Source organism: Lissotriton helveticus, chromosome 6 (assembly GCF_964261635.1).
Source record: "Lissotriton helveticus chromosome 6, aLisHel1.1, whole genome shotgun sequence".
NCBI classification, from domain to species: domain Eukaryota; kingdom Metazoa; phylum Chordata; class Amphibia; order Caudata; family Salamandridae; genus Lissotriton; species Lissotriton helveticus.
Genome location: NC_136067.1, coordinates 2,068,047,763 through 2,068,070,683, shown reverse-complemented (window position 1 = coordinate 2,068,070,683; position 22,921 = coordinate 2,068,047,763). Strand labels below are relative to the sequence as shown.

Below are 22,921 nucleotides of genomic sequence, written 5' to 3'. Positions count from 1 at the left end.
CCACCCTTCTGGACAACCTCGCCAATCTCGGACTCAAACAACTTGTTGACACACCCACCCACTATGCCGGGCACACGCTCAACCCAATCTTCACCTCCATCAAACACATCTCCTTCAACCACGCCACAGGACTCCATTGGACGGACCACAGCTGCGTTCACTTCAACTACAAAAAGACCACGACCCACAACCACCCACAAACAATTCCCCGCAGAAACTGGAACAAAATTACCATCGACCAGCTCTTCACATCGCATCACCAAAACCCTCCTGCCAAATCACTGGACCCAAATCAAGCAGCCATCAACCTCACACAATGGATCACCCACAGCGCTGTCGAATTAGCTCCCTTGAAAAACCATCAAATCAAACAAGGTAGTAAAAAAGCCCCCTGGTTCAATGATGACCGTAAGAAATCCAAGAAGATATGTCGCACCCTCGAGAAAACATGGTGAAAAAACCCAACCACAGACAACATGACCATCCTCAAGAACGCCACCCACAAACACCACCAACTGATCAGATCCACCAAGAAATCAGCATTCAAGGATCGACTCGACAACAACGCCCACAACAGCAAAGAACTATTCACCATCGTCAGAGAGTTTAACAACCCCGCCGCCGGCACCAACGACATCACTCCCTCTCAAGACCTCTGCGACTCTCTAGCCTCGTTCTTCCACAACAAAATCGCTGACATACATAACAGCTTCGGCGACCAGCCCACCCCACCCACCTCCGAACAAAAACCCCCCACCAACAACCTTTGCGCCTGGAACCCAATCACCACTGAAGACACCATCCGCTTGATGAACTCCATCCACTCAGGATCGCCAACCGACCCATGTCCCCACCACATTTTCAACAAAGCAGACTCCATTATCGCACCCCATCTCCGCGATGTCATCAACTGCTCCCTCAACTCCGCCACCTTCCCGGAAAGCTGGAAACATGGCGAACTCAGTGCCCTCCTGAAGAAACCTACAGCAGACCCCACCGAACTTAAGAACTACCGCCCCATCTCGCTCCTCCCATTCCCAGACAAAGTCATTGAGAAAACCGTCAACAGCCAGCTCGCCGCCTTCCTCGAATCCAACGGCTCCCTCGACCCTTCACAGTTCGGCTTCAGAGCCAAACACAGCACCGAGACCGCCCTCATCGCAGCAACAGACGACATTCAAACTCTACTGGACAACGGAGAAACAGCTGCCCTCATCCTACTTGACCTCTCCGCAGCCTTTGACACAGTCTGTCATAGCACCCTTATACAACGCCTCAGCAAAGTCGGAATACAAGGAAAAGCATTGGACTGGATCATCTCGTTCCTCGCCGGAAGAACCCAGAGAGTCCGCCTCCCCCCTTTCAAATCAGAAGCCACTGAAGTCATCTGCGGCGTTCCACAAGGATCATCACTCAGTCCCACCCTCTTCAACGTATACATGAGCCCCCTCGCATCCATCGCATGCCAACACAAACTCAACGTCATCTCCTACGCAGACGACACCCAGCTGATCCTCTCCCTCACCAAATACCCAAACTCCGCCAAAACCAACCTACACGATGGGATGAAAGAAGTGGCCGAGTGGATGAAGAACAGCCGTTTAAAACTGAACTCGGACAAAACGGAAGTCCTCATCTTAGGATCATCCCCCTCCGCCTGGGACGACTCATGGTGGCCACCGGCCCTGGGAAACGCACCCAAACCAATGGACCACGCACGTAACCTGGGCTTCATCCTAGACTCCTCCCTCTCGATGACCAGACAAGTCAACGCCGTCTCATCATCATGCTTCAACACCCTACGTATGCTCAAAAAAATCTTCCGCTGGATCCCCACCGAAACAAGAAGGACGGTCACCCATGCACTAGTCACAAGCCGACTGGACTACGGAAACACCCTTTACGCCGGAACCACAGCCAAACTACAGAAAAAACTCCAACGCATTCAGAGCGCCTCCGCTCAACTCATCCTAGACATCCCCCGCCAAGCTCACATCTCCGGCCACCTGAGGGACCTCCATTGGCTCCCCGTCAACAAGAGTATAACGTTCCGTCTCCTCACTCACGCACACAGAGCCCTTTACGACCTAGGACCCGAATACCTCAACACGCGCCTGACCTTTTACACCCCCACCCGCCAACTACGATCGTCCAATCAAGCCCTCGCTGTGATTCCACGCATCCAAAGATCCACCATGGGTGGAAGATCCTTCTCCTACTTAGCGGCCAAAACCTGGAATTCTCTCCCCATCCACCTACGCCTTACACAGAACCACCTCTCCTTCAGAAAACAACTAAAAACCTGGATATTCTATAAGTAACATACCCCCCTCCCTCAAGCGCCTTGAGACCCTCTGGGTGAGTAGTGCGCTATACACATTTTATAACTTGAACTTAACTTGAACTATGTAATGCTCAGCCTTCCACTTAAGTAATTTCAATGCCCCACTCCCAGTTTTATCGATACCTACAGTTTTGTCATTCGATCACTCCCTACATCGCTATGATGGAGTCACTCCCAGATTTTAACCCACTAGACGGCAAACTTTTAATGGGTGATTTAGGTGATCAAAAGATCTCAAAATGACACTGATGATTGGACTGAGGCACTTTCAGGGGGCAGCCATCTCATTGCGTTTACGCATGATACACTTTAAAAACATACATAGGGCCTATTACACACAATATAGGTTATGGAGAGAGGGAATGAAGAATCCCCCATATGCTTAAGATGTCGGAATGACAAGGGTACCTTTATACAGACCATGTGGACATGTACAGCCTTGAATATATTCTGGACGGGTGATCAAATGCCTGGCAGAAGTGCTGGCATGGGAGCTCACTAAATCCCCTAGATTAATACTCCTTCATATTGCCAAAAAGATCGAGGGTAATAGATATTAGCAATATCTCCTATTGCTGGGCCTAACTCTTGCCAAACGAGACATAGCTAGGCTGTGGAAGTCTGACAACCCCCCTGCAGAAGGGACATAATTTGACAGACATGGAAGAAAGGGATGGATTTTTGCATGGGACTAGAAATACCTGTTTTTCAGGTTTGCTGGTGCCAACAGAAACATACGAAATGATGGCAGCAATGGGCTGGCTCATGTGGCATTGTCCTAGAACAACAGATGTCGATGGCAAACCCCATAGATACTGAAATCCAGGCATATGACATATTAACACAACATATCTCATGGAATATTTTTTGTGAAACCTAGATATTAACTGAAAACATTCCTATTAGACTTAGATAAGGAAAAGTGCAGGGGTTACATTGTTACAGTTTAATATAAATATAGAGCAATATTACTCATGAAATGATGTCAATGCATGTGTAGCTCAGTGGGCTGTATGATTATAAAAATGCAATAAAATGTGTTGTGAAAAAAAAGAAAGGAGACAAAGGGGACACAATTAATTACAGACCCATTAGTCTAATAGGTGCATCACGATACATCTTTATTAAGCAGCTACTAACTAAAATACAAGCATGGATTGAGGAAGAGCAGATGTTATCCCACCTGTAGGCAGGTTTTAGAGTTTACCCGAGCACCATAGATCAGGTGTTTTGGGTTTTATTGATTTTATGGAAACGGGTTTTAACTGGTAAAGGAAATCTATGTGTGGTGTTTGTGGATCCTAAATCGGCATTCAATTTACTACCAAGGGGGGAATTGTGGAGAGCTCTGAAGGAAATAGGGACGCCGTTAGGTCTGCTGCACTTGGCAATCTGTCTCCACGTGGGGAATATTGCACAAGTAAGGTGGGGCAGTGTTGGCAAATTGTCTCAACTAATTAATGCAACCCGTCCAACAGGGATGCGTTTTAGCTCCTACACTGTTTCATATTATTAAAATTGTATACAAGTGTAACAGCAATTCAGTGAAACTGGCAGACCAGCAAATACCAGCTCTCTTGTTTGCTTCTTGAAAACCCCTATGGGTTTATAAAATATCTTGGATAGGTTTTCAGAGGCATGTAGATCTTATGGTTTGCACCTAAACGGGTCAAAAACGAAACATATGGCTTTCCATTCTCATAAGTCATTCAAAGAGAAAATGAGGGTTGGATCAGGGATCTTAGAAAAGGTTAAGGAATGTGATTACCTAGAAATAAGGATGGCAAGTAATCTATCCTGGAGGGCCAGGAATACAAAGAGCCAAATGCACCTACAACATGTGGTGATGGCCACTACAAAGAAAATGAACAGAACCCACTACAGCACTAGTAACCCAATGTTAGATATTTACCGTACTAGCGGGCTTGGCACTGCCCTTTACAGAGGAGAACTCTTGGGTCAGTTCTGGTTAAAGGATTTGCCTTCTATAGTGTAATCACAAACATTACAGGAACCACATTTAGCATGCCCTATTAATATACTCTCTCCCATGAATCCCTTTTGTTCAGCCGTCTCTATTTGGAGACGCTACATTGACTATATTTCTCTCATTTGGCACCAGAGTTCTGACAGTCTACAACAATGTATTCACTGGCTTAATAACAACTGCTCAGGCCTTAAATTCACCAGCACAGTAGATAAAGCTTCCATCTCGTTTCTAGACCTAACCATTTATCATTCCAATGGTGCTCTCCACACAAGATTGTTTTGCAAGCCCACAGAGCGTAATCCTTTTTAAAAAAAATTTGTTTAACTTTTTATTATATAAAACAAAAGGAAACAACACATCACACATACAATCAAGGCAATACAGCAATAATACAGCCATTAGGTCTGCGCTCAAGGGGGACGGGAGATACATGACAACAGGAGAAAGATTTTTCGAATACAGATGAGGGGAGGGTGCCAAAGGCAGAATTGCATATGAACAGCACAGTACACCACAGCTAGAAGGAATGTGATCAGGGCAACTGGGAAGGACTAGGAATCGCAGTGAGTGGGGGCGTACAGATATCTCCACGGTATGAGTTCCACTGGTCCCAAATCTTCCCCCATTTTTTGGGTCTGCCTCTTGCCGTATACACTGTCTTCTCTCTGAACATGCACCAGTCCAGACTCCCTTTCCAAGCAGTCACTGTAGGCGGCCTCGGGGACCCCACAACTGTGCAATATCCCTCTTCGCAACCATATTGGCAAGAGTCACCCACCGAAGCTGCGACACGTCATAATCATTCGGACCCCACACATTCAATAAACATTGCCGGGCTTCCGGCATCATTACAACACCCGTTACTTCATCCATCACCTCATGTATACGTTTCCAAAATCGCACCACCTCAGGGCATTCCCATATGATATGGAGATAGGTGCCAAGGAGACCACACCCACGCCTACACATGCCATCCGTGGAGTAGCCCATATGGATCAAACGGGGACCGGTGACATAGATTCTGTGGAGGATCTTGAGTTGGACCAGACGGTGGCGGGCCGGAATCGCCACCTCCCTGGGAGAGGAGATCGCGGACTGTCAGTCCTCATCATCAAGTTCAATACCATCAGCAATCCAAGCTGCACGAAGGCGATCAAGCAGATTCGATCGGTCATTAATAATTTTCTTATAGAACAATGAGATAGTACTGTCCGGCACATGACCGTCTAGTATACGATCTTCGAGGGGGGGAGGATTCCGGAATGTCACTACCCACTGGCAACACAGAGTGCAGAGCATGGCGTACCTGTACATAACGAAATTTTTCCCTGTCATTCAGCTTGTACTCTACTTGCAGATCCGAGAAGGTCTTCACCTCTCCTTTAACCCAGAGATCACGCACCTTACTAATACCGATCGTGTCCCATTTATCAAATCCCTTCGTCTGCCATAGTCCACCCAACTTCGCAGAGGCATAGAGCGGAGTCGCACCAGTTATTTTATCACTCCAGCCCAGGGCGGCCGTTGCGCTATGCCATACCCGCACGGCTATAGCGGTAGGTCCAGAGAGTTGTGAACGCGAGGGTCTCGAATAAAGCGCCCTGTAGTAATCACCACCCGGGAGTAGCCACTTATCCATTTCAAATGCTGGATTCAACGCCGGGCCATACATCCCGTGGTTGATGGCAGCAAGGTGGGAGGCCCAATAATACCGACGAATATCCGGGAGCGCTATACCGCCATCATACCAGGGAAGTGTCAATTTTGGAAGAGCGATGCGGGAACGTCCGTCCCATATTAATTGTCTCTACAACGATTCTACTTCCCGAATATATTTCGATGGGATGACATCGAAACTATTCTGAAGTGCGTATAGGAACCGCGGTAAGGACATCATTTTCAAAAGAGCCGAACGCCCTAGGGGAGATAACGGTAATTTACGCCAACGCGCTACATCGGAGCGCAACCTTTGAAGCGGGGGGAGTAAATTGCGTTCATAGCGAACCGCCGGATCCAACGAGATAAACACACCCAAGTACTTAAAGCCACACTGCGACAACTGGATGGGACAGCCCCGCGGCAAACGAGGGACATCACCCGCAAGTACATAAATGTAGGATTTCGACCAATTAATGATAAGGCCCGAGTTCTTCCCGAAGGAGTTAAGTACGTCAAACAATACGTTGAGCGATTTTTGGGGAGAGGTGAGGTACAATAAAATATCATCCGCGTATAAGGAAATGCGATCTTCAAATTCCGACGTCCAGCGTATACCCTTCAGCGAAGGTTCCCACCGTAGCCAAGCGGCGAGTGGCTCCAACGCCAAAGCAAAGAGGAGCGGGGACAGCAGACAACCCTGCCGCGTGCCCCTCCCAAGAGTAAAAGGCACGGAGACACGGCCATTGACCACCACCTGTGCCAGTGGCGTTTCATACAAGAGTTTGACCCAACCAATAAAACCAGCGCCGAATCCAAACTTGGCGAGTACCGCCCAGAGATAAGACCATTCGATTGTATCAAAGGCCATCGTGGCGTCTAAGGACGCCAAGATGGCCGGTTCACGCAGCGTCGGGGCCCTCTGCAAACGTCGCAAATTTAATGCCACGTTACGGTGCGGGATAAAACCCGATTGATCCGGATGAATCAGGTCGCTAATAACCGTAATCAGACGATTAGCAAGCAGTTTGGCGAGGATCTTAGGCTCCGCATTTAAGAGCGAAATGGGTCTATAAGACGAGCAAAGATCCCTTGGCTTGCCCTCCTTATGGATCACCACAATGGTAGCAAGACGCTGATCTCTAGGGAGGGAGCTACTGTCTCGCGCAGCCAAAAACATATCACGGAGATAGGGAGCTAGAGTATCAGGGCGTAATTTATACAGTTCAATAGGAAGGCCGTTGGGACCAAGAGCTTTGCCGGAACGAATGGAGTGTAGCGCAAGAGCCACCTCATCCACAGAGGGCGTGGCATCCAAACAGTCCCGATCCGATTCCGACAAACATGGAAGTGCTATATCTCGAAGCAACAACTGTGAATCCTCCTCGGGCCTGTCGGACACCGAGGTATAGACCTTTCGAAAAATAATCAGCAAAGCATTCAACAATTTCAACAGGGTCCGTTACACACACACCACCACATGTCTCAACCACCGGAACCACTCGACTCGCTCTCTCCCTTCTGTCCAGCCAGGCAATCAATTTTCCTGCTTTATCACCCACATCATATAGCCGTCCCTGCTGTTCCCTACTCATCATCTTTGCCGCATCAGTAACCAGAGTTTTATATTCTAGTTGTTTAAGGCGGAGGACATGTAATGCCTCTCGAGTGACCTCTCGTTCCAATGCAGTCTCCAGGTCTGTGATTTCAGTCTCGAGCTGAACAATGGCCTCATTCTTACATTTCTTTGCACACCCCACCAAAGACAATGCCTGTCCCCTGATCACAGTCTTAAAAGCTTCCCATAACAAAACAGGCGAGGATACAGAACCAGCATTCTCAGTAAAATAGATCAAATGATTTAATCAATTCAGTGCGAGTCTTAGGGTTAAGAAGATACCAGGGGTTAATCGGGGCCACCCTCCCTTCGGCGCCCATGTTAAGATTAAAATGAAACCAAATAGGGGAATGATCTGATATACCCCGGGCCAAGTGTTTAATCTCTCCAATCGAAGGGGACAGGGCAGCCGGTATCAGGATATAATCCAATCTAGAAAGACTACCATGAGCACCCGAATGGAAAGTAAACTGTGTTTGCTCTGGATGCATTGGTCTCCAACAATCTATAAGTCCCAATGTTTCCAGGAAGTCACCCAACCAGGATTGCGCAGCAGGAAGATCTCGGGGCGGATAGCGGTCTATTCTGCCAGAAATGACGGAGTTAAAATCACCACCCAGTATCAAAACACCCTCCGGGAGACCCAGAACCATCCGCCCCAGGTCCGTAAATATCGCGGATTGTAAGCCTGGAGGGACATACACCGACACCAACGAAATTGGTTTTCCCTCCCAGTGCAACATATCGACCTCTGGCATCAAGGATCACATCGTCAACCTCGAGGGGGAGGGAAACCCTGAGCAAAATACCCACTCCTCTAGAACTAGATGTAAATCCAGAATGGGCAGCAAGACGATAACCCCGTCTATTAGGAGCGTGACAAGTATTTCCTATCAAGTGTGTCTCTTGTAGCAAAACGAAATCAGGCGAAAGGCGCCGCAACAGCTGCATAACCACCCCTCTCTTTATACGGTCACCCAACCCATTCACATTCCAGCATAATACCCTCAACCCACTACCCCCATCCAGATCCACAATGAACTCCCATCTCAAAACGAGCATCACACCAATGTCAAAGTTAATGAAAGTACCTTGCCTTGAAAAAGAAAAAACAAACAATCCCAAAACATGACCCCCCCTCACCCCAAGTTCCCCAACACAACTACACCCCAGCCTGCACCCCTGCACCGACTCGAAAGCCACCCCAATTTGTAGCATGCCTGTCGCCCTAACAATTACAAACAAAGAACTAATCTACACAAAGAGAACCCCAGAGGAGGAAAGGGGTCCCGCCATCCCGCCACCTCCCAAGTACGAATGGAATGATCAAGGAAGTCAGTGAGCCTCAGCTGGATACGTTGAACAGTGTTCCGGACACAGGCACCATAATCATTCTTGGTCCATCAGTCCTCCCTCAGCACCACCAGCACGTTCCTGGCCAGCACGGCGAGCCGGCAAAGTGTCCAACCAGTCACTCGCTTCCTCAGGCCTGACAAAGAAGAATGTTCGATTGTCATATTCAACACGCAGTCGGGCCAGGAATAACATAGCGTATTTTAGTTCCATGTCTCTTAGTTGCCGTTTCACCCCTTGAAATCCCATTCGTTGTTTCTGGACCGATTGAGAAAAGTCCGGATAAAAGTTCACAGCAGCGTTCTCGAACTGCGTAGGGCCGCTTGTCCGTGCCGCCGGCAGAATGGCGTCGCAATCTCTGTAGTTGAAAATCCGTGCAATAATCGGACGGGGGTGAAAACCGGGCTTCGCCTGTCCCCCTGGCACTCTGTGCGCACGTTCGATGGCAAAGAATTTACTCAGGCCCTTGGGTGCAAGATGATTAAGAATGAGGTCCTCCACGCGAAGATCTGTGGCGAGTGAACTAGAATCTTCCGGGACCCCAATAATACGCACGTTGTTGCGCCATGCACGGCCTTCAAAATCCTCCAAGCGACGAGCAAAAAAGTCATTAGCAGATCTAAGGTTGCGCACTTCTGTTTGCAAGTCGGACACATCCGTGGTTAGGCTGGACGTCTTTAGATCCAATAACTTCACCTTCTCGTTCGTCTTGGCCAAATCAGTCCGAATGAGGTTGACATCAATAGCCACTGTGTCCAACTTCAGAGCCAGGGCTTCATACTGTTGGCCAATGGAAGACTGAATACCAGCAATGGCGCCCATCACGTCTTGTAGCGTTAATTCCGCCAATGCAGCAGGATCGTCGACAGCCTCCTCCCGGGCCTTAGGTGCACCACCAGGGGATCCTTTAGAAAGTGTGTAGCAATCCATGACATTCGTCTGGGTTGAACCTCCACGGATAGTGGTCTTGACTTTCCGTTTTTCACCCTCGGCCTTGCCCGTCATGGCGAGCCAGGTGCCCCGGAGGGAGGCTTGGGATCTGGTCCAAATGGCTCCTTACAATTCACACACAAGAATACAGGAGGCGAAGTTGGGCCAATTTGAGTCCACAGCCAAACAGTCGCTAGCTCTAAGCTCGATGAGCTGGCAGCAGAGCTCGTCCGATCAACAGACACACCACAGTTAGGAGACAATAGGCTGGAGAAACGAAACCGAAAGTGAAGTGAGGCTGTGGTCTGATCCCCTCAAGCGTTGTTGTTAAATTACGACCTGGGCACTGCTACAACTTAAGGTCCAGGCTGTTCCATGGAGAAGGCCACAAATTTCAAGACGGCAAAGCTCGGGGACCCTGCGTCCGATTCCGACCCAAAAACCTGCTAGTACATCAGCCGGGTTGTGTCTTCAATGACCTTCCATCAAATCAGGATATTATCCAGGATAAATGCGGGAGGTAGCGAGGGTCCTCGGGAGCCCTGTGCTCACGCGGCCATCTCGGATGCGCGCGTAGCTCCTCCTCCGCATAATACTTTATTGAGCTACTCGGGCAACCATCCCAGAGCACTTAGGGACTCACTACCATACTCCCAACTTCTCAGGATTAGGCGGATCTGCTTGTGTGACTACCTTTTCACCGGTCTCCAATGTCTTGAGGAAATCGATATTGAAACATTGGCCGTTACTAAATGCTGGCACTCTTGAGATTGAACGCCCTGTATTTGCCTTTCGGAAGAGCTCCAACCTCAAAGATCATTTGGTTAGAGCAGCACTTCCCTGTCCACCACAGCGTCAAACACTTGATGCCCTCTGTAATCAACCTCCATTAATAGGGCATGCTAAGTGGGGTTCCTGTAATGTTTGTGTTTACACTATAGAAGGCAAATCCTTCAAATTTAATAATGTCCAGATAAATGATCAATCTTTTTCAAATTTCAATACTAGTGACGTTATTTACCTGATTGAATGCCCTTGCCTCAAACTATACATTGGTCAGACAAAAGAGAAAATCAAAATTAGAATTAGTCAACACTGCAGCCGGGTCCGATGCAAGACACCCAACGCCCCACTTGTCGACCATTTCACGTAAGAAGGTCACACAGAAAATGACATCAAATGGACTGTTCTAAAAGCATTGAAACTGCCACCCCGTGGAGGAGACATGGCTCTCCTACTGAATAAGGAAGAATTGCGAATGATCATTCTTATGGACAGTATAAAAAGTGGTCTCAATAGAAATGAAGACTGGACCTCTCTGCTGTAACCCCATTATGTGTTGCTTCTAATACTTCTGTATTCCTTTGTCCCTTAACAGAAATGAGCTAATTGCCTTGCATATTATATCCTGCAGGTTTAGTTGCATGCCGACTTTCACCTTTCCTCACTCATTATCTCACTCAGATACTATTACACTATCACCCTCCCACCCCCGTCCCACACTGTAACAAATGAATTCACTGACCCACCGGCTGCGCGAACATGTCCCTTGGACTAATTGACTCAACCAAGATGGCCGCCGCAGTGTCCCGTCATGTTTACGCCCTCCTCAACTAACATGGCCGCTCCATTCACACGCATAAAGCTACTTGCGCGCCTCGATTCACTTCGCTGATACGAGCCATTGCGCCCGATCGCGTCTGTGGGATGATCACTCTGGATATCTACGGTAATCCGGCAGTCCAATCTCTGTTGGTTGCTCCCTTGCAGTGAGTACTACCAAGTTAACGACCAAGCCTTCTAACCCTATCCACCTCCCCTTCTCTAGGATTCCCCGCCAACCGCTGCAAGACAGATTCAGCGCTGGTAATGCTACAATTCCGACCCTGGGCATAAATAACGGCGGGACCTTGGTAAGCAACCCGCAGTTAGGTTCAGTACTCTGAAGCCGCTTCTCTGCCCCCTCTGTCCCTAACCATTACCTTGTTTCCACCAGATTATCAGGTCCTTGTTCCCTCCGCTCCCTGGAAACCGTGAAACCAAGATTAATTATTCTGCAAGAGGCCTTTGTTCCCATCGTGTGGCAAGGTTCGCGTTGGCGCCCCGCAACTCGCGGCGCTACGAGCATCACTTCTCCCGTCAGGTATTCCAACCCCTTCGTATTACTGTGATGGTTCCAATATCACCTTAACCATCGAGCACTAACCCTGCTCCTTCTCCTCAGGTTGCAAGCAGGAGTGCACACACCCAGACAACAACTTACCGGCTGGTTGTCCTTGACCCTCACAATTGGAAGGTGAGACCCTCCTCTCTTCCTCTACCCGCCAACCCTCCAACGCTTAATTCACCCTACCATAGTCACTTGACACAATCACCCAACATCAGCCCTAGCACTCAGAATCCTTTCACTCTCGTGTCACAATATTCAAATAGTCTGTGCTGCTTGAGTGACACGTTTCGCTATTCACGCACGGATGTAAGGTCGTCACATTAAGCATGATTCATCAGACAGCTATTGCCTAACGTTGCAGGTTCGTACTCTAAAATATTGTTTTTTTCTCTTTTGTTCCCCTCGTTAATTTCCCCACAGGGTTATGGTTTACAATCAGGCAATGTATTTTTAGTCCTGATGATGATCCTTGATTTTGTACAGGATCCAAACACCGTCAACAGTCTATGTAGTTTCACGCTAGTTTTCCACTGTGTTACCCAATTGTGTTTACTACATGTGGGCAGCTTGGTTAAACTTTAACTTATTACCAGCGTCCACTCAACCTTAGAATTGCCTGCCAATTCCCCTTTATGTAATTTGTGGTTTTCCTCCTTGTGTTATATGTACTTGATACAGGATTGTATCCCACTGTATAATTGTTCACCGTATTTTGCCAAATCATTTGCATTGATTAAATCATTGTACGGCTGGACAAGTTTTTCCTATAGCACATTGTTGTCTATAATTTATTAATTGCCCTGTATGTATTTTGCTTGAGATAAGGACCTCTGTCGCCTATTATAACTGTTATCCCTGGTCCTTGATTACCTAGTGGGTTCCCTTGTGGTCTTAAACTCCAATTCAAATGATGCAGCTTAAGTAAAACAATTAATTCAAGAATGAGTAAACAAATGATCAGGAAACAAGAGTCCAGGTTTCCCTGCATTGAGGGTTGATGAACGAAAAGCATCTAATCTATCCCTACACTATCACTAAAATTGCATCCCTACATTGTTGGCGAAGTAGTTTAAGTCAAGAGGAAAATAAGGTGTCAGGCGTGGAATCTCCCTGAGAATCTACTCCACTGTCAAGATAGGTGAGGTAGCATAAAGCCAACATCACAAAAGAAAGCGCTCACCCTAAGATGCTCTCTTTCCAAAGGCAAGGAAGATGTGGGCACTTTCCCTAGCTCCAACAATCAGTTATCCACAGGTAAATTTCCATAGAGCACCTCACACATGCCATCCACTCTGAGTGTAGTCCTCAGCATACTTTTCCACAGTGTCCTCCATGTACCTCCTTTGCAACACTTTGTCCTTGGCTCCCAGGCCTTCTCTTGTGTAAAACCCAATGTCTTTCCTTTATTAACCCAAGTCACACAATTGTAACTTCTTCCCTCCTTGCCTAGCTGCTAAAACAAGGACATTATTCTGCCTAAAAATTGCTTCTTCACCTGCAATACAAAACGTGAGAAAGAACAGCTTCCACAGCGCACATGAAATTCAGACCATTAACTATAAAGCGAGAATTTAAGGGGCTTGCATTTCAGGCCTAAGACTTCAGCTAACATAAGAATGAATCATTTGTGCATTACGGATTCACATAATCATTATTACATTTCAACAAATATGTTTACCTACTTATGAAAATATCACCATTAATAAACCCTTTTAGTACATGAGCATTGTCAGTTTCCACAACACAAGTTCTTCATGTTAATGCTTTCTGCTAGTTACATCCATTTTCTACGTTAATTCTCCAGGGCACTTGTCAATAGCATAAAGTATGTCACGTAGTTATGTTAATACATTTCACAATTCTAGCACTTCACGTTTACTCAAACAGGTGTATGTGTAGGTGGGCTCACAATGATGATGCACCCCTACAAATAAGAGTATGCAAGTACTTAGGGAGAGGGGTTGGCCTAACGGCTAAGGCGCTCGACCTCGGACCTGGGGAACTTGGTTCGAGTCTCGGTAACGACGCCAAAAACCCCCTGTGATTCTGGGCAAATCATTTAATCTCCCCGTGCCTAAAAATGAAAGTGTGTCCTCATGTAACGTAACTGGTGCTATGTAAAGCGCTCTGATAACTGATTCGGTTCGGTTCAAGTTCGCGCTATATAAAACTCTAAAAAAAAAAAAAGTACGGAATCTCTGCTCCATTACCCTTAATTTGATTATGAAGTCAATGTGCATCACCTGTCTAGACTTCATCTCTGGCAGTAACTGATTGAGTAGTATGGTAGCCAAGTGATGCATAAGGGAGTAAATGCATGTCACAGTGGTGTCTGTTGCCTTCCTTATTCCCTATAACACATCTAAATAGTTCCAGAAACATGCGTCTTCATAGAGCGCATGCAGATGAGAGTGTCATACAGAAGAAAATTAAACATACTCTCAACAAACCTCTTAAACATCGGAGTCTAATTCACAGACATATTATTCAACGTATTTCAGGAGATGCACGAATGATTGGGGCAAGTCCAGTTGAATTGTCTTGCAAGTTTAGAGTCAAAGCAGGATTATGGCACTTCTGGTCCGGTTTCCATGCCAGAAGAAATGAAAACTCCACAGTTTGCACATTTGGTGGTATTTCCAGACCTATTGAAGGATTTCACATCATAAGAATACATTTCTTCTTAGAAAGTATAGGGGCAAGACTGTTGATAGAGTTGAAGGAAATACCATCATATTCATGGGAGTACAACAGGAGGGGCTTTTTGTCATAGAAAACAAGCAAACACTTTAACAGAGCCAAATGCACATATGACTTCCATTTATATATGTGACTGTAACACATGCACCTCTTTTATCAGCACAAGGAAAGCCAGGAATCTGCCCAGGACAACAACGGGACATGTTCCCCGATTTTGAGGATTTGTGCATGGTCGACAGAGACTGCCCAGGAGAACAGAAGTGCTGCTACTTCCATGGCGGGTACACATGCATGAATCCTGTCAGAGGTAACTATACTTCTAATTCTGGTCTCATCCGTAGTTTCACTGTTGATCTGTTCTATATCTTGCCTCCCTTTTTGATGAATGATGCCATAATTGCACACCCTGGTATTGCCGTTTGATTCATGGTGCAGCTATTGCACACCCTGGTTTTGCCCTTTGATCCATGGTGCAGCTATTGCACACCCCGGTCTTGCCTTTGATCCATGGTGCAGCTATTGCACACCCTGGTCTTGCCCTTTGATCCATGGTTCAGCTATTGCACACCCCGGTCTCGCCATTTGACCCATGGTGCAGCTATTACACAACCTGGTCTTGCCCTTTGATACATGCTGCAGCTATTGCACACCCCGGTCACGCCCTTTGACCCATGGTGCAGCTATTGCACACCCTGATCTTGCCCTTTGATCCATGGTGCATCGATTGCACACCCTTCTCTCGCCCTTTGATGCACGATGCAGCAATTGCACACCACGGTCTCGCTCTTTGACCCATGCTGCATCGATTGCACACCGCGGTCTCGCCCTTTGACCCATGCTGCATCGATTGCACACCGCGGTCTTGCCCTTTGATCCATGATGCAGTGATTGCACACCACGGTCTCGCCCTTTGCCCCATGGTGCAGCTATTGCACACCCTGGTCTTGCCCTTTGATCCATGATGCATCAATTCCACACCCCGATCTCGCCCTTTGATCCATGGTGCAGTTATTGCACACCCTGGTCTCACCCTTTGATGCATGATGCAGTGATTGCACACCCTGGGGTGCCCTTTGGTCCATGATGCATCAATTACACACCACGGTCTCGCCCTTTGATCCATGGAGCAGTTATTGCATGCCCTGGTCTCGCACTTTGATGTATGATGCAGTGATTGCACACCCCAGTCTCGCCCTTTGATCCATGATGCATCGATTGCACACAACTGTCCTGCCGTTTGATCCATGATGCATCGATTGCACACCACGGTCTCGCCCTTTGATCGATGGTGCAGCTATTGCACACCCTGACCTTACACTTTGATCCATGGTGCAGCTGTTGCACACCCTGGTCTCTTCTTTTGATGCAGCTATTGCATGATGTAGGTATTGCACACCCTGTTCTCACCCTTTGATGCACGATGCAACGATTGCACACCCCGGTCTCGCTCTTTGATCCATGATGTGACCGATTGCACACCACGGTCTCGTCCTTTGATCCATGATGCATCGATTGCACACCACGGTCTCCCAGTTTGATCCATGGTGCAGTTATTGCATGCCCTGGTCTCGCCCTTTGATGCATGATGCAGTGATTGCACACCCCGGTCTCATCCTTTGATCCATGATGCATCGATTGCACACCACGGTCTTGCCCTCTGATCCATGGTGCAGCTATTGCATGCCCTAGTCTCGCCCTTTGTTCTATGGTGCAGCTATTGCACGCCCTAGTCTCGCCCTTTGATCCATGATGCATCGATTGCACACCACGGTCTCGCCCTTTGATCCATGATGCATCGATTGCACACCACGGTCTCGCCCTTTGATCCATGATGCATCGATTGCACACCACGGTCTCGCCCTTCGATCCATTTTATTTTATTTATTTTTGGCATTTATAAAGCGCGCTATTACCCGGAGGTGTCCTGGCGCTCCATGATGCAGCTATTGCATGATATCGGTATTGCTTACTCTGGTCTCTCCCTTTTGAGCGATGGTGCAGCTATTGTACCTCAAGGTATCACCCTTTGATTAATGGTGCAGTTAATGTGTGAGGGGGCTCCTGTGTATTCTGGTCTTGGTTTGAGAATCATGATTCAGCTACTGTACATCTTCCACACTTTGCTATCATGATCGTAGATCTTGTTTCACTATATCTGTTTTGATTTAGTGTTTCGGTGTGCACCTATTTTCTGAGCAGGTGACATACTAATTTTCTCATCCTTAGTTTCAGTATTTAGCTATTATTTTTTAATTACTTAGTAGGAATTGAGACAAGGGCCCGGATTCTGAGTCTGTCAGAGGAGCAGGTTCAATTCATATTAACTATTTCTAGTTTTTGGAGAATCACATGAGAATTGTGATGCTTAACACAGCAACATCCAAGTGGTACAGTACATATAATGCACTTTTTCCCTGTTAAATTTCAGCAGGTTGTACCTGTCAGGGTTTAAAAACGCATAAGTTATGTAATCACCAGAAATTACCGGTTGTGTTGAATACCACCCAACTCAGAATTTCGAGCCCTGAACAAATAGGAGTTTTCTCAGGGGTTTGATCTGAAACCAGTTATGGACCCTACAAGGCGCTGACTTCAACCATAAACTAAGGGAACTAATGCACATATCGGCATGTATGTGGGACCGAATGTTGACACACAACCTTGACATCAGAAACACATTGGTCCAGCCACAAGTCTGATGGGATAATTGTTCCTTGTTGTCTTCTGCTACTCGAACCTGAAATACAAACATACCCCCTGCAGCTAAAGCAATCTTCCACTCTTCACAGAAACACCACAACATTTTCAGAAAACATGAAAAACTGTCATGGACAACTTTTCAGATAGTCCTGTTATGATGCTTTGTGGGTTTGGACCACATAATCCCAGGTCTACAGGATTATTCCCTATTCTGGACACAGAAACTCCTACATCATGCAACTTATGCTCAGGGCTTAGGCCTTTGAATTTGCAGTTAAAGTACATCATTGCTGACTCTCTTCATTCTCCAACTGTGCCCTCACAGCTGTTGTGTCCAATTCCTCTAGGCAGAGGCCTGTAACCCCACCTTCTGTGTTCCAACTGAATTACTTCTGAGAACTGTTTTGAGGTCATAGAAAAGCAGTTCTCCGTAGAAATTAGTGATGATATAACCTTTTGAATGATCACCTGCCTGCCAAATCCAAAGTGGTCTGCAGACCTTGTATTTAGGACTTAGGTGGTGGTTTATTCCTTGATTCTTGAACACTACATGCTCTTTTTGTGCTTATATCAGATTCAATGTAGGTAGAGGCTTGATTGCATGCCTGAATATTGGACTTTTTATTTTTAGTACCACCCCATCAGATGCTGGTGAATGCACAGCTTGAACAGGGGAAGATTTTATCAAAATGTACCTTAAAGATGACCCTTTTGTTTGCTTACAAGGAACTACTTACTGGTGTGTTGTTCTTCACCACATTGAGTCTTCTCCCTATCCACCACTTTCCACAATGGTGACGTAGGACTCAAAGTCTGGAGTATATCAGACAAAGCCATATAACAGAATGAAGTGCATATGCCAACCCATTTCCCTGTTAGTGGTAAAGGGGTGACAGTGATCTCACAGCAAGCGTTGATAGGTTTTGGGTCCTGGCCCCTGGTTTGCCTGGTGCTCTGTATCTATGAAGATGTTATACAGAAGTCACTTGCAGTGTCTCCTCCCTCCCCACCTTCAAGCATAGCAGTGGATGCGGAGCTGGGATTCAAATTCAAAATCTGCCAGTAGCATTGGACTGGAAAGAGATGCTCCCACAGGGATTTAAAAAAAAAAAAATTAGGTTGGCATATAATAACACAGTATTTCAAATTAGTCATCTGTATGACTTCAGGTTTCAGCATGGCCACTCACAAAGTCTTAAAAGCAGCCTTCCAGCTTGCAGGCCATAATAGAATTGCCACAATGCAATAAGAGCCAATAGGCTCGGTACGAACTGCACCCTGGCACAGACTACAAAATTCCAGAACATGACCATTCCTGCACTTGATACTGCCCCAACAAAGTCAAGCACAGGAAGATCAACAACCCACACCTGCCCTAAATCTTTATTTTTGTGGGCGGCTATCCCACTCCTACCCTTATCCTTTCACCATGCAGCCGATGTCATCTTTATTTTTGAATCCAGTGTTTATTCTGCATCAGATCACTTTCTTTGTTTCAGGGTGCATCTATTCTACACCTGTCTAGTGTGATACCAATGTAGGCAAGTGCTTCACCACCCCACATAGGGAAAGTAAGCACTATATACATGTCGCAATGCAAAAAGTGTTTAATTTGTAAAAGGCGGCATAGCCTTGAATCCGCCTCATGTGTTTGTAATCTACTACCAGACACTCTCTGCCCCTTTATCTCTCTCTTGCAGGTTCCTGTTTCCTCTCTTTCTGGTGGCTGATCTTATTCTCTTACAACTTCTTTATCCTGTGATTGTTTTTCCCTCTCACCCTCCGGCCAATGTCTGATAAAGAAAAATAAGTGTTGGTCCTTACAAATGAGTGCTGGTGGCGTCCATCGGCAACAATCAGCTTAAATTAGGCACATAAAACAATACAGTACAATACAAACTGCTTTCATGCTAGGGTTTAAAGGGCAGCAACTCTACACATGGTCTCTCTTGCCTATTTCATTTCCTGTTTATGTTGTTACAGAATATTTATAGTCAATTAAAAAAGGTAGGGACTAAGAGCAGATTGAAGGTCCAGAACCCAAGCTCCAATTTGGAATATATTCATACAAGTGGTGGGTAAATGTTCATATTGAGAGAAAGATATGTATAGAGTGAGGTGTAGGTACACAATCTGACAGTTGAAGGGATCTTCCCTATTGGATGTTTTAGCCCTAACACACCCAAGTGGGTGTCATGCTTCATCACAGGGCTTAGCTCCTCGTGGGTCCCGTGCTGCCACGTCCCCACAGGCCCCGTGAGGGGGCTCTTTGGCAGAGATCTTCTCTTTAAGCTGTATGAGTGAGTGAGGGTCTGTGGCGTATTACTGTAATGTGGTACTAGATGTTCCTTCTATTTCAGAATGCCAATAAAAACCATATTTACAAAAAAAAATGAGTGAGTGAGGGTCTGTGGATCTTTAATGATAACGTTATATTTTAAGTCACAATTTTGAAAATGCCACTTTTTGGAAATTGCCATTGCCTAGTCCTAACCATTTGGTGCCTGCAGCCTGTTCATGCCTAGGTGTAGTTGGCAGTTGGCCTTTGTTTATTCCTCCTAAGAGTATCATAAAAGGGGGACTGGGTGTTGGCAGGATAGGCCATCCTGACATAATGGGAGGAGTGGGGCAGACACCTACCCCACCTACCACACCTGAAATGTAAAGGAGCTGCCTCAACCCAAACACAAAGAATTTCTCAATAGCCTGTTGTGACAACCCCCTACCACCCCCTCCCAAGACCCAGTAGAGCCTGGGAGACAGGAAATTCTAAACATGTAAATTGGGGAAAACTCTAGAAGTTTCTTTCATTTCAAAGTAGGCACCAAGTATAAAGCTAAGACTCTCAGACCCACTCTTTAGATCACTCCCGGGCCTATGGATACTACAAAAGAAGGACTGTCCAGATGGCAGAAGATTATCCTACTGCATGAGGCCTCCCCTACTGTCTGAGAAAGAAGACTGGAACTATTTCCTTCTTCCTAGGCTACCTGAGTGACTCAAAAGGTTAGTTAGCTAACCTCCTCTTCTGAGTGTTCAGGAGCACAACAAGCTCCACAGTCCTCCCTCCATCTGCCCAACTGACCTGCTGTTCTAGACATGCATCTGGAAATGACTGAGCCCTACTGGCCTCTGTCTAACCAGTTCGCACCATTATCTTGCCATCCAGGCCAATCACCATTGCAAAGCTCCAGTGAACCCAACTCTTTATGCTATAGCGACCATCAGTGACAACAGGTCATGCGAGATCTGCACTTCGTGCTACAGCATTGACAGACCCCTGTGATCACCACTGCAAAACTTTAGCAATGACAGTCTGTGGAGATGGATAGGCGTTCCAGATCGTTGACAAGCCTGCTCTTTGCACTCCAGTGGCAAACACCCGCAACACTCCTCTTGCAGCCTCGTCTACCCCTCCACCTGGAACAGAACTCTTTACACTAGACTATAGAAGGTAACCTTTTCAACAAGACAAACCCTGGTCCCTGTATCCAGCTCATGCTCCATCGTGTCGGACTGAACTTGTGACTTTTACTCAGTCTAACATTACCAGATGACCACAAGTGGCACTTTGTGCTTTTAGGTGCTATATTTACCTTATTATATTTTCAGCTGTAATGATTGGATTTTTGCTGTTTAGGTTTCAAGTAGTTTAATACATTCTACTTTATTTTTCTAAGTTGATGTGGGATTTTTCTTGTGGGGTGTCTTCACTGTATTAATGCTTGAGTGCTGCATAAATACTTTACACATTGCCTCCAAGTGAAGCCTGGCTGTGTTTTGTGTCAAGCTTCCAGAGGGTAAGCACAGGTTCATTTAGTGACTTTTCTTGGTCACCCTGACAAGGATTGTGGGTGTTGTTTTGGAAGGGCCCACATCCCCCTCAAACAACAACTCAATTGCTCACAGTGACCAACTCTGAATTTGGGATCAAGGCAGTGCTTAATTTGTGCCGGTGCTTTCTGGTGCTAAGCACCAGCACTTAATTTTCAGGGCCGGGTCTACCAGCGATATCAGCTGTTCACTAAATTCACAAGGGTCTCCCCGGTGAAGAGCTTATATTGCACGTGATTGTGTTTAAAATAGTACAAATTGGATGCCGGTGCAGCAGCAGCCTGCTTTATGAGGCACACAGCACAATATCACACTCAGATTGAAACTGCCAGGGCCCCTGCCTCGTCGTAAATTACAAGTCACTCTGTGTGATGGAATGCTGTCCTGGGGGGGCTTCTCGGTGCCGGCTTCTCAGAGAGGGCCCCTCAGGCTCCAACAGGCTCCGTCTAAGGAAGTAAGCAGTAGCAGGCTCCACTCTCTCTTTCATGCCATGCCGTCCAGTGATGCACAGAGGCAGGCGAGCGCGAGTGGCTCCCCCACCCCCTGAATCACATTCTACTCTCCAAGCCTCCCCAGTCACAGCGGAGCATGTGCCTGGGTGTGTGTGTGGGGAGGAGGGAGATGGAGGGAGAGGGGCTGTGAGGGAATAAAAAGGGTGGGGAGACGGTGGATGAAAGAGTGAGGTAGAGATGGAGAGACTTTAGAGAGGTAGAATGGATGGACGAAAGGAGCGATGGCGAGGGGGAGATAAGGACACACGTGGGACGAGAGAGAAGGGAGAAGCTACGGGGAGCAGCAGGTGAGAGGAGAGGGCAGGCAGGAGGAGGAGTCTGGGGATTTGAGGGGAGAGAGGAGAGCGAATTAACCCCAGAGATGGAGATGGCAAGGAGACTGGAGAGGGAAGGCAGCGGGTAGAAGGGAAAAGATGGGCAGGTATGAGGGAGTGAAGTGAAGGTGGTGGCAGACGAGGTAAAAGAGACGTAGCTCCAATCAAGGCTGTGGCCTGCACACACTGCTTCTGCAGGCTTGTGGTGATTGCAGCTGGCTTCTATCAGGCTGACTGTGCTGCACTGCTGCTACAATGTATTAAGATGCCCGCCCCGTGGCGCCGCTGAGGCAAGATGTAATTCAAAGTCTGCCCGCGGCGCCGCCGGAAGGGGGAGGGGGGACGTCACCTACAGTCCTGTTACCGGAGCGGGAAGTTTGCAAAGAAGGCCGCTAGCAGGCTACAAGATGCGTTTGGGGACAGGGAGAGAAGGAGGAAAGATAGGAAGAACTGGGGCCATATGATATTCAAGAAGCACACAGTCAAAAAAATTCACATATAATGTCGGAGCTGGAGGCGGCATCTGGCAGAGTAGAGGAACACTTGCTGACTCCATAAATCTCGGACAGGAGGCCTGGAGGCGCCCCCTCCACGAGTCTTACAGTAGGGCCATTAACTTGACTCTGGGTACTGGTTAGAGGGACTCAGGTGCGCCGCGCTGGCCTCACAGCACTGTCTGCTGCTTGCACTGGCCTTTCCGTGCGTTGTCTGTAACTATGGCCTCTGCAAATTGAATTATGGCTGTGCCGAGCCTGGGAAATTTGTAATAACGGGTGAGTACTGTAATGCTAGTAAAGGAT

General features: G+C 47.1%; 1 protein-coding gene across 2 annotated transcripts in view; it reads left to right on the top strand.

Annotated features, from left to right (window-relative positions):
- The window catches only part of LOC144764007 (uncharacterized), a 174,916-nt gene that overhangs the window by 20,924 nt on the left and 131,071 nt on the right, over nucleotides 1-22,921 (top strand). For both annotated transcript variants that reach the window (XM_078650136.1, XM_078650135.1), the window contains exon 3: nucleotides 14,922-15,068. In XM_078650136.1, coding sequence (XP_078506262.1) covers nucleotides 14,922-15,068 — 147 coding nt within the window. The remainder of the gene's footprint in view (nucleotides 1-14,921; nucleotides 15,069-22,921) is intronic.